This window comes from Poecilia reticulata, linkage group LG7 (genome assembly GCF_000633615.1).
Source record: "Poecilia reticulata strain Guanapo linkage group LG7, Guppy_female_1.0+MT, whole genome shotgun sequence".
Taxonomy (NCBI): domain Eukaryota; kingdom Metazoa; phylum Chordata; class Actinopteri; order Cyprinodontiformes; family Poeciliidae; genus Poecilia; species Poecilia reticulata.
This window is the reverse complement of record NC_024337.1, coordinates 6,042,464-6,060,599: the sequence shown is the minus strand read 5'-3', so window position 1 is coordinate 6,060,599 and position 18,136 is coordinate 6,042,464. Positions and strand designations below refer to the sequence as shown.

Sequence of the window (18,136 nt, the reverse complement as noted above, 5' to 3'; positions counted from 1 at the left end):
ATGCCCACACATCAGCCCCTACACCTTTATGGCTCCTTGTCTGCCCCCTGCCTCCCCTGCTCTACCTCTGTGACCTCTGGCTCATGTTACCCAGGCCTCCTCCCCCATCAGAGGCCCCCTCTGTTCCCTCAATCCAGGTACCCCCGGATTGCTAATTACTTGTTGTCACCCTGCATATAAACACACAGACATGACGTATCACCATTTCACGCAGGGTTTGTGCAGTTTGGAGATGAAAAGAGAGGAAGTGAAATAAATGAGGGCAAAGACAAAGCCAGGCTCTTTTGCCCCCCAGAAATGACCAGAGAGCTGCCCTGATACAGATCTGACACTGTTTATTTCTCGCTTGGCTTTATTTTTACAAGATCTCCTTTGCTCGCCGGCCATTCCTCTGAGTCTAACCTTTCTCCCTTTCCTTCTCGTCGGTGCGAGCATGTGTTTGTTTTACTTGGCCAATGACTCTGTGTAAAGCCACGCACAGTTTAACTCACCCTCAGGCAGACATGACCTTTCTGCCTTCTAAAAAGCTCAGTGCCGCACTCAATTGTCAGCCCCCACCGCTCTCCCTCCCCATTCGACTTATTCGTCATGTCCCGGGGCCGATTCTGTTGTCAAGCCACCATGTTACCCATTCATCCATCTATACGACCGGGCATTCATCACTGTCGGCGTCTCATCCGTCTTAAGTTCTGCCGATGCGCCGGTGAGCCCTCAGAGGCTCTAGAGCCACTCCGGCTCCCTGAACGTAACAGGCCCTTGCACTCGTTCTCTATAAACAAACACGGGCCACTCAAGGCACACAGGGACCCTAACATGACAAACAGTTCCTTGTTTGTAGCAAGTGGGAGGGGAAGAAAGGGCCACTCTTACTTTGTCAAATTTCTCAACTCCAAAGAAGCCCAGACACTTTTTGTTTATGAGCGCCACCGACTCGGTAAACCCTTTTAGGGGATTTATGCCTGCATTCGTGTTGTGTCGACACATTTCAGCTTCCTTTTCGGTTATTATTCTGCTTCACAACTCTTCGCCTCAGTTCTGGTCACTCTGTTGCTCGTGCTACCTCGTGCCTCTATGCTTTGATTGGCTGCTTTAAGGAAGGAAGGCAGCGTCAGCCGCACGATTCCTGTTTCCTGTTGTGTCCAGCAACAATCCAAAGCTCCCCTCGACCTTCTCCGTGGAACAAGGAAGCTCGCTTTCCTCAGACTTTTCTTTTTTGTCGAGGAATCCTCTCGTTAAATATCCCAGCTGTACCGTCGCTGTGACTCATATTTGGAATATTTGAGGTACACAAACCCATTCACCTTTACCGCCAAAAGGTTGGCTAGAGCTCAAGCTATGCAGTTCCAGGCCTCCCATTGGGTGGTGTACACTGGAATGCATCTTGATTATAGAGGCGACACACAGTGTAAGGCCATCATCTCCACTGGCCTGGCCACGATGTATTGCAGCTTGCACTGTAACACCAAATAGAGGCGAGTCCTCCTCTATTCAGATGCCATGTGGCATTTCAGCTATTCCCATCTGCAACGCCTGCGTGTGTATGTTTTTCCTTTCAGCTTTTGAATGGCATGGCATTCTCCTTGCCTGCTGGTCAGTGGTGAATAGCAATGTTAATGGGTTAACTGGGAGGAGAGAAAGCAGGAGAGCAAGGAATTTGGGGATTACATAGAAGGAGAGGTAGGGAAATGAATCAGGGTTTTGGGCAACAGCTGTTCCCCCTCCTCAGACCAAGAGTTCGTCCCGGCATGTCTCCTTTCTTTCTTCAGCCCTCAGCAGGATACAGTATCCCCCTCTTCCTTTCTTAGCCCTTCTGTCACTACTTCCCGCCTCTCTCCTGCCTTGCCTGTCTTCTGTCCCATCTGCGTTAATGAGTAGTCGTATTTATAAGTGAAACAGCTGCCCAAGATAGAATGGAGATGCTGTAGAGAGAGGCAGGACTAAACTCGGTGCAGTCCTATTGGCCAAAGATCCATACCCTTCTTTGTGCAGAGTGATTTTTCTTGCCACAATTGTTGTCAGGCCCTTTAGATAACACACCTCCTCACATATGCTCTGCGTCAGCTCGGTGAGCCGCAAGTTTATAAAAAGCCGAGCAAAGTTGAAGCGAGGCTCATGGTCAATCAGCTAAATCCCCTTGATATGACTCAAATGGAGCCGGAGCCATGTGCTTTCCGTCTCCCATGTGGTCACTTGTGGCTTCCAAATGAGCTTCCCCCAAGCAAGACGAGCCGAAGGGCAAGCTAGACTTTATCTCAGCGCGAGTCTGATATTGTCTTAGTCTTGGCGCTGCTTTTCTTTTTTTCTTTTTTTTACAATTAGCCTCTTCAGGAATCTGACCTTGTTTGCTTATCACTGACTGTCTCAATGCTTTTCCCAGTCAGTGTAACTGCTGTATCACTGTGAAGGCCTCATTTCATTTGACCAACACGATCTGTCCCTACAGCGCCTAATCTCTCTTTTACCGCAGTTTTCTCAAATTCCAGCGTCTGTTTCCTCTGATGCATGTTCATTTAACTGCAGTGTTCCCCAGCATTGAAATATGTGTGTGTGTGTGGGGGGGGGGGGGTGTGCGTGTGTGTGTGTGTGTGTGTATGCATTATGTGTGTAGCTGAACTGAATGAGCAGAAGGACATGAACAGGTGACAGGCTGTGGACCTAATCCCTCTCCTGATGCCACATTGTGTCCAGTAGTGTGCTTTGCATACATGTCTGTGTATTTTGTGCATGCACACGACTGTGGGTTCATGTGAGCATTGCATACACGGACGTGTGTGCGTGCGCGTGTTTATGATCACCCTCTGGTGTCAGCAGCAGCCCCTGGAATGCTCTCGCGGAGTTAAAGGGCAGCCGTCTCAATTTCACCCTCCTTGACGGTGCGCTCTCAAACCAAATTTCACACCGTATTAAGTTCATATTTCGACATTTCCTTGCACAGCTGGGCATCCTACCTGCATTTCTTTATTTAGAATTCAAAGTGTGAAATTAGATGTCACCTTATCTAGGCGATGCCGTTTCAAAGTATCCGTGTGAGTCTCTGAGAGAAAGAAATATAATAGACTGCTGGGTGCCAAATAGCACTGTTGGTCTGGTTGCTCTCGCACCTTTTCTTCTGTAGTTATGAAAAACTGACTTAGAGTTTCGGAATGTTGGAATACTGGTTGAGTTTCTTGAGTCAGAGACAGTAAGACAGAAGCAACGGAAGAGAGGAAAGTGTGTGGAAAAGTTGAGAGTACGAGAAGCAGCATGGTAGGAGCTGTGTGATTGTGTTTCAGGGTTTGGCTCAAATGAGCATCATTTTATTTGTAATGACCAGAGTTTTACTGAGTGATCTGAACACTGTGCAGACTCCCCCTGCCTTGTTCCCCCCTTACATCTCTCTATCACCTGCCTAAATGTGGTATTTAGCCATGACACAATTAAGTGTCCCCTCGACCTCTACGTGTTGCTCTCAGGGGTCAAAAGTTCAAAGCATTTCAAAGAGGCTTGAACAATCTGGAGAAACTTGCTTTGCTCTGTGCCATGCCATTTAGGATGCTGCCAGAAGTCCCCATTGTCTCCTTTGGCTGATCATCTGCTGTGAATGTCTTTTTCTCCTGGCAGAGTGTCAGCCAGGCTTCTTCAAAGCTGAGGCGTCCAGGGACAAGTGTGAACCGTGTCCTGCCAACACCCAGAGCCAGGACTCCAGGTCTTTGTACTGTGTGTGCATGGATGGCTTCTACCGGGCTCTTACAGACCCCATGACTGGACCGTGCTCAGGTGAGAATTGTGCAGAAATGAATGCTAACTTCTATAAATTACTAGTTATACTAAAAAGTAGAGAAGCACTGAGAAAACTTCCGCTGATTGCAATCTGCAGAAGTTTATGCCAGCCAGATCCTAGCAACATGCCCATTACAAATGTGTGCAAAACATTGGTGGTAGTCCACTAATGTCGATTAAAAGAGAAACGCAATTAAAATCACACATGAATAAGTTTGTTCATGCAATACGTACTTAAAAGAACATGCCGCGCCGTCATTCTCCTACCACTTCCTGTTGTCTTCTTTGTCTTTTTCTGGTTGTTGATCATGTGACTTGTGTGATGCAAAAAAAGTGTTTCCATTGCAATTTAGCAAAAATACATTCATTTCGATGTAGCTGAAAAACAACCTCATCCTAGTGCAAAAACATTTTATCAAAAAACATTAATTTTTTCACAAAGTTGGCATGTTTCCAATATGCTAAGTAAATTGGCATAATTCCAATTTGCACAATTATATAGTCAATTTAAGCGCAGCTACACACTAAAACAACAAACAGCTCAGTGATTCTGGTTTGCATTACTGACAACACCCTTTACTGTAGATGCAGATACAGACGGAGGATGTTGGATCTATTATCAATTTCTACTATAATTGATTGAACTATGACAGCTGTTAGAAGCAACAAGAGAGAAAAGACACATTTCTACTAAAAGTAATTTCGTTTTGACACTAAATTTTCTTGTGTAATTGGATTTGCCCAGAATAAAATGTACTCTGACCATTTTCATGATTATGAAATCAGTAAATAAGTTCATTTGAAATAGTATTTACGTTCATAATTGTTAAGAAGCAAGCAGTGTTCAGAAAGTGTCTTTGGTCTTCTACCTACTACATATTCTATGTTTTTCTGCTTTCTCCCTGTTAGGCCTCCCTTCTGCCCCTCGAGGTCTGGTGGCCACTCCCAACTCTCTTACTCCGGGAAAACTCCTGCTTTCCTGGCAGCCCCCCGAAGACACCGGCGGTCGAAGCGACATCACCTACAGCGTCGAGTGCCACCGTTGGGAGGGCTCGCAGCACCTGCCCTGTGGAGAGAAAATTCGCTATGACCCAGCAAACACGGGCTTGCTTGATACGAAGGTGTCAGTGAGTGAACTGGATCCTTACTTGAACTACACCTTCACCGTGGAGGTGCACAGCGGCGTGTCCATGTTTCCCAGTCAGGCAATGAGGCGCAGTTTCAAGCCGCAGTCCTCTGCCGCGCTGAACACATCCCTACACTACACAGGTGAGTGCTGGTGACATGAAGCAGAGCTGCGATGCTATCTGTGCTGCAGCAATGGCTGATGCTATCTGCGGGATACTGACGGCTCTGCGGTCCGAACGAGGCCTGGGGAGGAGAGGGAATTGTCCATTTTTATTGTTTTAGAATCTTAAAATTAAATTGTTTCCTTCTCCGTGTATCGTCCTCAGACCCGCCCAAAATTACGTCAATGCGCCTGGTTGAGCGGGACTCCACCAGTTTGTCTCTCTCCTGGGACGTTTTCCCTCGTCCACGGGTCCAATCCCAGCCAATCCGCTACGAACTCGCCTACCGCAAAAAGGTGTGGAAACTTTTTAAGCCCTGTGTCCAGAAATGGGGTCCAACTGACCCCACACACGTGAAACTTGTATCATCTTCCACAGCCCTGTACGTTTGCCTCAGTCCTCGCACACACAAGGGTTAATAGACCGTGAGAGCACACAAACATTAAAGAGCTTAACTTCATGTTTACATTTAGTCCACATGGCATGATTAAAGCTATTTGGAAATGCATTTTGCATTTCATTTTAATGGACATGCAATTTGAATGAGTCTCCGATGACTACTTAAAAAAAAGAGGCTGTTTTAATAGGTGCTGCTTTAACGCTGGGGCTATTGGTGGGCTTTTCTCTTTTTCCTAGGACAATAAAATCGACGTAACTACCTACGTGGTGCTGAAGCTGGAGAAAAACTCTGTGCAGATCAGTGATCTCTCCCCAGGCACAGCCTACCTGGTCAAGGTCCAGGCCCTGGGTGATGACGGCAACCAAGGAGTTTCCAGCTTGGAGGAACAATTTGAGACGCTGTCTGAAGGTGCAGGGAGAAACCGCTCTAGGAAAAACTTACTGGCTTTGTTTGGGAATCGTCTCACTGGTTTATTTTTCTTGCAGGTCACCTCAACAAGACTGCTGTTATCCTTGCTGGGGTGGTTGCAGGAGTAGTCACGCTGCTCATTCTGATCGTCATCGTTTTCCTGCACAGACGGTGAGTAAGTGGCCCGCTCCGCCGCTTTCCCTCCTTCTTATTCTGTCCCGATAATCTGTCACAACACGACATCCTCCGCTGCCTTCCTCTCTCATTCTTCTGCTTTTCCTTTGTGGGGCCTCCAAATGGCCTTTGCATTCACTCTCTCCTCACCTCTTTCTTTCACTCTTCCTTTAGCAAACCGTCGTTTTCTCTTTATCTGGACGTGTGTGCCAGCACTCACCGGGGAGGAATTTCTGCTGAGCGTGTCTTGTCATTGCGCAACGGTTGCAATCTACCAAGTGTTGGGAGCCTTTGAAAGGAAATCAGACATGAGTGGCACATTGTTGTCGACAAGAGGCGCTCGCTTCTTTTTTGTACGAAGCCGTGGGTGCTTTGTGAGGGTGACCCGGGCCTGTACTGTAGCAGATTGTAGCCACCTCTTTCCCGCCTGCTGGCTGTCAGCCTTTGAATTGGCTCAGCAAATACAGCCTATCGCCAGGGCTTTGGGAAAGAAACACTTCTGCCTGAATGAATGCATTGCAACTAGGCCTGTCACGATAACAAATTTTGCTGGACGATTAATTGTCTAAAAAATTATTGTGATAAACGATAATATTGTTTCAAGACCTTTTGACACTGATTTAATGGAAATGACTAATAATACACGCGCTTTCCTGATAGATGCACCTTATTTTCAAAAGAACACATAACACTGGAGCCGATAAACTAACTAAACAAAACAACCAAAAATAAAATGGATTCTCAGTCTCCATTAACAAAAACGTACTTGAATAAAAACTAAACAACATAAAGCCAAATTAATACTGCATTCAACCAAAAAAGTGCAGATTATAAAGTCTGTATACTATATAACTTCAGTAATCACTAGATTTAAATAGAGAAGACGGGCACATCCGACTCCCTAATGCAATAGTTCACACTACACCATTTCTTCCCCCTATTTTCCCCTTATGACAATCTTGGAACGTTTCCCGATCTAACCGATCATCCTGCAGTGTGTGGTGTGTTACGGTAGATCGTCGTGGTTGCTCCGATCTAAATCAGGGGTTTTCCCCGACTGGGAGTTTAACGCTGAATGTGGCAGGTAGCCAATCAGAAAGCGCGTGTCAAATAAATAAACCAAGCGCTAATTGAAAAACCTGGCCTTCTTCACAAAATGTAAACATAAATGGAGTGGCGTAATATTTTAGCGGTTGTAAGATTGCTTTTTTTTTCTTTTATCTTTGACTTTGATCCAGAATGCTCTGCCCTATATTCGGTTCTGGTTTTGGAGGGGTCTCCGGTCCACTTGCATTCACATAAATAAATCGCACCAGAGTTCACTTGAGCCGAACCGAGACCTGGGTTTTTAGGCGGACCAGAGTTTGATTACACATTCACACCTCCCCACACACACACTGGACATTCTAGAGAAACAAACTAAAGTTTGATTAAAGTGGATTAAAGAAGGCTGGTGGGAATGCACTCGTAGTCTTCCCACAGATTAGTTACTTTGACTGAACCAATCTAACACAAGAATATGCTTTGATTTAAACCCTTTTGTTATGATTCTCTGCAACATCCTCAAGATATTTTCCCAACTCTGAGAGGTTTGCAGTTCTGCCCAGTGCAGCTTCCTCGTTCCCTCTGAAAATAAGCATTCAAACAACATCTTGTTGCTGCCGCCGTGTTTGGTACTTGGGATCTTGCGTTTAGGATGATGTGCACTGTCAATTTTCTGATAAGCCTTGTAATATGTATCGAGTACAAAATGTTTAATTTTAATTTCTTATCTGACATAAGTACCTAAATCCAGATGTCTGCTGCATCACCTACATACGGCTTTATATTTATCTGCAAATTTATATTTTACCTGTGTGTTCCTTGATCCTTGTGATCAAACAAACCTGACAGCATCGCTTTCCTTTAACCTCATTCTTATCTATGTTGGTCAAGCAAATAACAAATCACAATAAAATCTCTTTGACATATGGTTGTATCCTGACAAAATGTGTAAAAGTTCAAAGGTTTGATTTAAAAACTGTTTTTTTTTTATTTATTCAGAAACAGAAACACACATACCAGGCAAGGACCAGAGGACACCTACTTTTCAAGCCCCGGTATAACAAAACAAACAAAAAAATTAAATTCTTGATCTCTCTTTTTTTTCATTTAATTATATTTGTCTTCCTCATTTGTTAACATGCAACCATCTCCCTGTGGCTTGCAGAGCAATTAAAACCACTAAAGACGTATGTGGATCCACATACGTACGAGGACCCCAACGTAGCCGTCCTCAAGTTTGCCACTGAAATCCACCCGAGCCACATAAGCAAACAGAAAGTCATCGGAGCTGGTGAGTGACAACCCTGCAGAGTTAATCTGCTGTGGGGCTTAGCTTTAAAATCTTGAAAGGTCTTTCCATTTGCACCCCTCTTGTCCCTGAAAATATTCACTGTTTGTACTGCACATTTTCCACAGCTTAACAGGCTAATGGGTGGTTTTTACTTTGCTGAGATTAGGATCTATCTGGCTTTTTTTTTCTTTTCTTTTTTTCTCACCCGACAAGTTGAGAGATCTTTTTCTTCTGCGGTTAATTCTTGGCGGTGACATCTTTATGCTTTGGCCCAAGATGACTTGAACATTGCACAACAGAAATGGCTGCAGACACACAGTATTGGAAGAACATCACAACACCTTCCTGGGGCTTGCTTCTCCGCTCCCATTGAGGATGCGTTCGTTCAAGTGCAACCACCTTTAGCCTTTGAGCCAACGGTCCGTTTGAGCCCCCCTCACCCACTCCAGCTCCCACGACCAAATGTCCCCTTTCCTTCTCGTGTGACAGCTGATTCCCATGCTCCTACACAACAGGTCCTCAACTATTTACACAATGTTGCGTCTTTTGTTCTTCTCTCTCTCTCTCTCTCTCTCTCTCTTACTCTCTCTCTCTCAACACCGAGCCAGAACACACCTCGGTGGGAGCGCCTCAGGCAAAACAGCCGCAGAGACTTCCCTATTTCTTTTTGTTGCTCTGCCAAGCCCTGTGGCTAGAAACTTAAGAGAACCCAACGCAAAAATATATATACAGACACATCAAATATCTTTTCTAAGTCAGCTGTGCAAATTATGATTTTTTTATTTTTATCTTTTTCCCCCACCTACAGGCGAGTTCGGTGAAGTTTACAGAGGCACCCTGAAAGCGCCTGGGAAGAAAGAGGTGGCGGTGGCGATAAAGACGCTGAAGCCCGGATACACAGAGAAGCAGAGGCAGGATTTTCTGAGCGAAGCCTCCATCATGGGACAGTTTTCCCACCAGAACATCATCCGTCTGGAGGGAGTGGTGACCAAATGTGAGACTTTTTCTCCACTTTATGTTTTTTTTCTGCGTATCTGTTGTAGATCAGTTTGGGCTTATGGTTTGTTCTGCTTCTGCGCAGTTAAACATGCGATGATTGTGACTGAATTCATGGAGAATGGAGCACTGGATAGATACCTGAGAGTAAGACCAATATGTTCTTCAAGTTGCTTTTTAGACATATTGTGATTTTTTTTCTCATGTTTTCTGAGAGTATTTACAGTAGTTATGTAAAAAAGAAAAAAAAATCTCTAACTTATTTTTGCATCAGGACCATGATGGGGAGTTCTCGTCTCACCAGTTGGTGGGAATGATGCGTGGCATCGCCGCAGGCATGAAGTACCTTTCTGAAATGAGCTACGTTCACCGTGACCTGGCTGCCCGCAACATCCTGGTCAACACAGCCCTGGAGTGTAAAGTTTCAGACTTTGGCCTTTCCCGGGTGCTTGAGGACGACCCTGAGGGGACCTACACCACCAGCGTAAGCACCTGCTTTGATTTTCTGGGAGCTTTGTGGAGTAAAATTCACTTCGGTTTGGTGTTTTCTTTGGTCTCCATGATGGTGTTTGTTTACGAATGTTTTCTAATAAATCTCTGAGGCTCGCAAATGATAAATAATTTATTGTTATTTATTATAAATAATGAAATAGTTGACTCATGAGGGCAATTGGTTACACAATTCATAGAACATCACCTTCCCAGTATTTTTGTTTTTCCATTCTGATCTCAGTATTTAAATATCTATCCATTAGATAGTACAAACATCTGCTAGTGTACAAATCATGTAATTACTACAGTAACTACATATAGTAACTACTATATGTAGTACATAATTATATGCATAGTAAAGCAGTATAAATTTGTCAGATTTATTTATTAAGCACTTTTGAAACTGTTGAAACTGCACAAGTGCTGTAAAGAAGTCAATAAATATACTATAACTAATAAATATACAATAACAACTTTATCCCAGTAAAGGGCAATTGAGTTCACAGCACTCTGGTCAACATAACAAAAGATAAGAAAATATGAACAATCTCATTCAGCCATTTCAGCTTCAGAGCAACATCAGTGCAAAAATAACTAAAAGTAAAAAAAAAAATAAAAAATTTAAAATGGGGCAAGCTCTTTGGCTGCTGGGTAACAGGATTTAAAAGCCCAATTCTTGAAGGAATAAAGGAGTTATAGTCACGGTGTGATCAATGAGAAACGTTAGAGAGGCACTGAATTATGGTTTTTGTAAGCATTTACGTGGATCTTTAGGTTTTTTACTCCCCTCTCTGACTCGATGGTTTTCCTTGAACAGGGAGGTAAGATCCCCATCCGCTGGACGGCCCCGGAGGCAATAGCCTACAGGAAGTTCACCTCGGCAAGTGATGTGTGGAGTTTCGGCATTGTCATGTGGGAGGTCATGGCGTTTGGGGAACGGCCTTACTGGGACATGAGCAACCACGAGGTTTGTCTTCATTTCTCAACTATTTTACTCAGGGGATCATTGGAAAAATGTAACAATTTACCAAAAAATTAATACAAAAAAATACCGTCTGCAGGTGATGAAGGCCATCAATGAGGCGTTCAGGCTGCCAGCGCCCATGGACTGTCCGTCGGCCGTCTACCAGCTGATGCTTCAGTGCTGGCTTCAGGATCGCGCCAAGAGGCCGCGTTTCGGAGACATCGTCAGTCTGCTGGACAAGCTCCTGCGCAGCCCAGACTCACTAAAGACCATCGCAGACTTTGATCCACGGTAAAACAAACGAAAAGAAAAAAAAAAAACAATTATACCAGGCAAACTGCCTTTAATAGATGTTTTTTCTGGTACGGATTCAGTCCCGAGTGTCTGAAGTTCTTTGAAACCAACGTCCTTCAAAAAACTACCAATCAGGATTTTGTCTGAGTTTTAGTTTGTGATGAATAATAAATTATATTAATATATAAAGAAAATTGGGAATTTATGGAACTACATGTAAAAATAACACTAAAGTAGTTCAAATTGGGTGAGGCTGCAGAGTAAAAAAAGTAAAATCACGGTACACGTGTCCCTTTTGTTTCTGATTCTGTGAGTGAAAGCATGTTTCTCCTTTTGAGACAGAGCACAGACACCAAAGACGGTGAGAAAGAACAAAGAGATGTCATCCCCATATCTTAATCACCTCTTACCCCGACTCCCTCAACCGGTTTTTTTTTTTGTTTTGTTTTATCACCAACTGGTTTCCTGCACAGTAATTACAGACCTCAGTCATCTGTCTCTTGTTGTGGGAAAGCGTGTAAATAATTATCATTAACGTTTAGGTCTGCTCCCTTTCTGTTCCCAGGGTTTCCATCCGCCTGCCCAGCACCAGCGGCTCGGACGGCTCCCCCTTCAGGTCGGTGTCCGAGTGGCTCGAGTCCATCAAGATGAGCCAGTACAGCGAGAACTTCACCCGCGCCGGCGTCGTCACCATGGACCAGGTGCTGCAGATGAAGAATGAGTGAGTTGTCGACAACACATTAACTTCAATATGGACTGTGTTCATTTTTTGAGGTGCATTAAAAAAAAAGAACAAATAAATTAATAAAAAAACAAACATAAAAACAGAAAGTAAGGTACTTATATGTTTGGTTTTATTAGTTAAAACTGCAGTATCTAACTTTAATGAAAAAAAAAACGTTTTTGAATATTTCTTTAAATTATCATTACATTGTAACACTGTACTACAAGAAAAATAATTTACGAAAAAATGAGCTCCTCTGTCGTCTCCCAGTGCTCTCGCTGGCAGAAACACGCCTCTCAGTCAGAAACAACCAATCAGAGCCAGGAGGAGGGTTTTAGTGCTGTCAATCACCTCTTTTCCTTTTTACTCTTTGCTAAGCTAAAGCTGGTTTACCACAACATAGCCTGCCACAAATGCTAAGGCAAGCTAGCATATCCATCTGTAACAGTGGATAAACTTTGTTTTCCCATTAGCACATTGAGCAACGTACAGGAGCTTCATTGACAGCGCTAAGACCCTCCTCCTGGCTCTGATTGGTTATTTTTGACTGATTAGTGTATTTCTGCAGACCACAGTAGCAGCTCAGAAGTTGGAGGAACTTTTCACAGATTATTTGTCTCATGGCATACTGTCACAACATGAGGACATTTTAATAAATATGGGAAAAAGAAAACATATTTTTATTAAAGTCACAAATTGGAGTTTTAAGGAATCTGATTAGCTTAATAATTCAGGTGTGATTAACCTAACTGACCACTAAACAGTATTTTTAAACTGTTTGCAGCTTGAGAAAAATTTCAAATGGAAAATCTAACAGAGTGAAGGAGCGGTGGGCACATTTTGTGGTGGAGTTGTGGTTTCTGTTGCTCTTATTTAGCCGAGCTCTCTCCATTCTCATCCTGCCCTCAGCCCAGACACGCATAGGCCAGCACTTTTGCCGGAGCCCTTAAAAACCACTAGTTTTGCTTGTTTGGGTCAGGAACCTTTTGTGGCTTCTCCAACATTAAAGGAGAGCGGCGTAGACTACAGCCAAGTGGAAAAAGATCGACTAGAAGCTGAAATAGACGGATTTGATCCGAAAGCCTAAAAGGAGACTGAAGAAGTGGGCTTGTGTGCCCCCTAAAGTTTTCACAGCGCAGTTTAAAGGAATTACACCTTCCATGGTTTGTAGGAGTCCTGCAGGAGGCAATTTACCCAAACAGGCGCAACCATTGGTGGATGGAGGGAGTCTATGGTAAAACACATAATTTAAGGTTCCTTTTGAAGAATAATGAAGGCCAGAGAGTTTCTAACCACATGGCTAAAAAGAAGCCACCTTTTTATTTTTTTATTTTACTTTATTTTTTTGCCATTGCACGTGCTTAGGTTTGTAACCATGAGAACAAGACAGGATGAGGTTTAAAAAAATCCCAAACTGTGTTATAAAGAATGTAGGAGCGCTGTAGAAATCCCAGGGCAGGTTTGACTAGTTTATAATTTTAGAGTTTTATGCTTGTCTTGTTCTAAGGTGGTCCTAATACTGATTGTTTTTGTAAATTAGGCTTTTAATATGTCACATTTGATTAATTAATTGCATAAAAACATGAAAAATTATCAAACAATTAATCACATTTTTTTTTTTTTACATAAGTCAGTATGTTTAAATTGTGTTCCTGGTACCTCTGTAAATCTGACATGCAAACAAACAAAGCTGCTTTTCTTGTTTGCTGCAAAAAATGATTTGATGGGACATTAAAAAGATTGCTCTTGTAGGCAAAAAGGAGTTAGCCTATTGGCTAAGCTATTCAACCATAAAATAGCATCTCAGTGCAAAACATGTTGCAGTAAAATGACTCCAGGTTGTTGCTAATGCTAACTTTCCTGCAGTTGGTTAGTAACGGTGCTTACAAAATGCAAACCACTAGCTCACTGCTGCGCTAGCAGCTCCTAACCCACAGCGGAGCCTGCCGTAACTCGCAGAGGTTTGTTACCATGGCTACCGTTGACGTCAGTGACAGATTTTCTATAATGTTATGTTGTTTCTCTGTCATTATCATAGCTGCAGCACAATGGCAACTTTGAACTTGTACGCTCAAGGTTGGTGTGAGCAGCATGTACACAGACATGATTGACAGCGTCATCCTACTGGCTCTGATTGTCTGTGCTTTTCTGCAGATGGCTAAAGGTCCACAGTTTTCACCCAGAAAAATTTTATTTTTAAATGTAATTTTTTCCTCTTCTCAATAAGCAGTAGTTACTACCTCTTGTTGCTCTGTCCTCCCAAAGCACTAGTAGGTGGGTAGGTTCATAGATAGAGCGTCCAACTTAAAACACAGAGCCTCATATCCCGGGCTCGTAATATCCGACTGGATGATACTATGGGATACAAATGAAAAATTAAACAAAAAAACGTAAAAATACTAAATGTCGTGAGATCTCGTGCCACGCAATTTTATTAAGCTCCAAACATGTATGTAACTAACTCTCCTGATCCTCGGGAAGACATCTGCACCACAAAGCCGAGACGAGCCCTTTTGAAGTGCTTGTCGTGCAGCATGGTGTGATTTCTTGTTTCCATCTCAGGGCATCTGGTAGCACTCTCTGGAAACCACCAGTCATTTACGATCCACCCTCTGCTTCCCAGACAAAGTGATTCATGGTCAACGGGGAGAATCCTCGTTAAGTAATTAAAGCTGTAATTAAGGCTTTGACTCCGGGCTGGTGTTTATGCAGGGCTTCTTGCAGGTTTTGCATGTGTGTCTCTTTGCAAAGTGAAACCCCCGCTAATGCCCGTTTTATTGTGGAAGATGAGTTAAACCTTTGGCAGAGAGCGAACTTGGAATGCGCCCCACCTAGCTGGACCGATTTAAAAGCTCAACCTGAATGCGTTCAACTCTAGGCTGGCATTTCATCACCCTAAATGAGTCTGTGATTACTCCAAGACTTTGGGAGGCTGGAAGGATGCATGTGGAAACTGTTGGAATGAGGCCAGGGTGCAAATATGTGCGCAGCTCTTCTTCAACACCGCTCTGTCTCTCCTCCACAGGGACATTAAGAACATCGGCGTGCGACTGCCCGGCCATTTGAAGAGGATAGCTTACAGCATCTTGGGCTTGAAGGACCAGACCAGCACCCTGAGCGTGTTTGCTGTGTGATCCTCCGAATGAAAGGGATGTGAAATTGGACACAGGCAACCCTTTGAACTCCCAGGCTGAGCTGGAGCGTTCTGCGGGGAACGGCACCCAAACGGCAGAACCAGGACAGAAATGTGCCAAGCTTTTGGGCCAAATCAATCAGACTAATTTACTGTACCTTCTAGATTTCCTCTTCTTTTTTTTTTTCTTTTTTTTTTTTTTGCCCACAGTGAAACGGAGCACATACCTTCAACAGATGTGTAATGTAGACTTTTGATATTTAAATAGCTATTTTTGTACTATAGTTGTCTTCCGTACCGATGCGATTCGTCGCTCATTCACTTTCGTCCGTTTTCCATTCCTGCTTCAGCTTTATGAAATTGCACCCTGTGTTTGTTACGAAATGAACAGGGAGAACGTTTGTAAGAGCAGCAGAGTCCAGTCAGAGTTCAGATTATGAGTCTCTCACTGATTGGCTCTCAGGAGGATGAAATGAGCTTGAGCTAGTCCAGATTTAGGGTTAAAAAAATAAATAAAACAGGTTGTGAATGTTTCTGCTGGTCCTGTGCAGAAATTAAGCTATGATCTTATGGGTGGTGTTTATATACAAAAAAACTATAAAAAAAATTAAAAAAAACACACACAAAAAAAGACAGGATGATAAGGTACTGTTTTTTTCTTTTTACAAAGCAAGTTTTTTTATTACTATTCCTCTTTTGCAATGAACTGTTACATAAAAACATCAACAAAAACATTTTTATTAGAATCATATAATGTAGCACTTGGAGCGAGTCTCATATTTGTCACATGATTGTAAACATAAACGGGCATTTACAACCAAAAACGGACAAGCTATTTGTCCTCTGAACCATTTTGCATTTTGCCTCTTTTTGTCGAGATTTCGTGCAACAGACCAACACATTGTTTTGTAGTGGAAGGCAAATATATATATAAAAAAAAGAAAAATCATTCCCACAGCATGGTACTGCCTCCTCCATGTATCATGAGGAAAAGTTTTGTATCTATGCCTGAAATTTTTTATTTTATTTTATTTTTTTGTGCTGCCATAGCGACCCGATAGTGCCTACTTTGACCTGATTACTGAGTTCCCTACGTTGTTTGGGGATAAACTGCAAACAGTATTTTATATGACTATCTGACTACAAGTGGTTTTGACTTGCCACACTTCCATTGGAGCAAGATTTTAATGTGTCTGGTAAAAGCTGTCATGTCAACAGATTCTCCTCTCTGGGAGTTGGAGCTCTGCTGCTGGGTTTCCATCCCATTTTGTTTTACGGCCTCATCTCGCTTTAAACCTGGCTCTAACTTCAGCCCAGGCCTGTTTGGTCCGAGTCAAGTCGAGTTCATTCGTTTTCCACATTTCAACAACAAAGGCAGCTCAAAGTACTTTACACCATAGAAACTTAAGTAGCTGATTATGGAACAGGCAATAAAACGCAACATTTTGCCATCATCCAAATCATGAAGCAAATGTACATTAAATAATCAATGTTCCAGTTGTCGTGGATCGGAGGCAGCTCTGAACAGGTCGGTTTTTAGCTTTGACTTAAATGAACTCATTGTTGTTTGCAGTGCCGTTGGCTGGATTTTATTTAGAAACATCAGAGTAAAAGGGGGGTTCAAAGAGTTTTAAAACTTTCCATTGGTCTTCCATTTTGTGACGATGTACGGCTTTGTGTTGGTCTGTCACGTAAAAAAAAACCCCAACCTAATACTTGTGATTTTGTGTTTTGTAATTTGCAAAAATGTGAAAAAGTTCAAGGATATTAATCGCAAGGCACTGTGTATATGAAAGTCAAGACTTTTTTGTAATTGAAACAAGTGGGTTTTCTTCAAAACTTGTCAAAAAATAAGTGAGAGTCAAGAAAAATACTCACCAAAAAAACAAAAAACCGCTGAGAGATCTCAGCTATAATCTTTTTTTGCAGTTTCACCATTTTGCAAGCGTCCTTATTAACATTCAATTGAGTGAGTTATTCTCAGATTTAAATGAAATGCTTTAAGAATGAGCTGCTCGACTCATTCCAGACTTTTCAAAGTGCCTGTTTGTGGAAGATGAACACCAGTCTGCCTACTCCTCTTTACATAAAGCGGCTCTTCTGTGTAGCGAGTAGTTTGTAGTTGAAACCCCCCCAGTGCTCTTAATCCATGACTGCAAATCTTGTGTGTTACTGATGTACACCTTCTTTTACTTGAATTTTTACCTTGTCGTTAAATGAGTGATTCTGTTGTAGCTCACAAACAAATGGGATTTTTTTTGTCGTCGTTTGTTTTGTTTTTTTAAAGGGATTTATTTTTTGTTAATATCTGGGTTTATTGGTTGGAGTTGCATTTTGTAAATTTTGTACAATATCCAGTATCAATCATATTTTCAGACTGCTTTTTTTTGTGTGTGTGTGTGTGTGTGTGTGTGTGAGAGAGAGTTTTTTTTGTTCTATGCTCATGACTTCCCAAACCTTCCTTCATCTATGAGCAAACCCCTCCTTCCTTTGCAAATTCTTCCTTTTTTGTCTGCTGTTTTATGCTGTATTTAATAGTGTATTTATTTTTGAACTGTTATTTATTTATCCTGATAAACACTGAGCTGGGTTTGTAATTGGAGGTTGCTCATTAAGCCTTAATTAAAAGAAAGAAAAACACAAACAAAGCCATTTCCTTCCTCTTTTTTCCATTTCTGATCTGTTCATGCCTGTGATTGCATTCTTGGCGAATAAATAAAGTCTTAAGCTGAATTCATCAAAGGCTGTTGTATAACTGTTTGCCTGCAGGGCGGACTAAAGGCTTGTTTGTTGTATTCACGGTGCCAGGATGTTTATGCTTCCACCTAGACTTGCCTACAACACAGCTGAGTGATTTTAACTCTGAAGACGGAATCTGATGTAAACATGCAAGAGCTTCGTTACGTCCTGAAAATGAAACAATCTCACCATGCAGTTTCACACAGGCATCCAGACAGACGACCTGTGCAGCGGCTCTGATGCTGCTGCAACCGGTTTGAATGGTCTGACATTAACAGCAACATATTTCAATAACTAGCACTAAAAACTTTGTATTTCTATTCAGTATTCAAAATGTAAGAGCAAGTGTATAATTTCAATATGTGTTGGTGATTAGTGTGGATTTGCTGAGAAACTGATCTTTTTACTTTTAAAATGAGGGGGAAAAAA

The 18,136-nt window shown here is 42.5% G+C and overlaps 1 protein-coding gene across 1 annotated transcript in view; it reads left to right on the top strand.

The window, feature by feature from the left end:
- epha2b (eph receptor A2 b) overlaps positions 1 to 17,608 on the top strand; it is a 30,103-nt gene extending 12,495 nt beyond the window's left edge. Inside the window, exons 4-17 of the mRNA XM_008413070.1 lie at positions 3,601 to 3,756; positions 4,669 to 5,028; positions 5,214 to 5,344; positions 5,685 to 5,856; positions 5,934 to 6,027; positions 8,074 to 8,129; positions 8,240 to 8,365; positions 9,174 to 9,359; positions 9,447 to 9,508; positions 9,636 to 9,845; positions 10,671 to 10,820; positions 10,915 to 11,108; positions 11,677 to 11,832; positions 14,861 to 17,608. Coding sequence (XP_008411292.1) covers positions 3,601 to 3,756; positions 4,669 to 5,028; positions 5,214 to 5,344; positions 5,685 to 5,856; positions 5,934 to 6,027; positions 8,074 to 8,129; positions 8,240 to 8,365; positions 9,174 to 9,359; positions 9,447 to 9,508; positions 9,636 to 9,845; positions 10,671 to 10,820; positions 10,915 to 11,108; positions 11,677 to 11,832; positions 14,861 to 14,969 — 2,162 coding nt within the window. The 3' untranslated portion in view covers positions 14,970 to 17,608. The remainder of the gene's footprint in view (positions 1 to 3,600; positions 3,757 to 4,668; positions 5,029 to 5,213; positions 5,345 to 5,684; positions 5,857 to 5,933; positions 6,028 to 8,073; positions 8,130 to 8,239; positions 8,366 to 9,173; positions 9,360 to 9,446; positions 9,509 to 9,635; positions 9,846 to 10,670; positions 10,821 to 10,914; positions 11,109 to 11,676; positions 11,833 to 14,860) is intronic.
- The last annotated feature ends 528 nt before the right edge of the window (positions 17,609 to 18,136 follow it).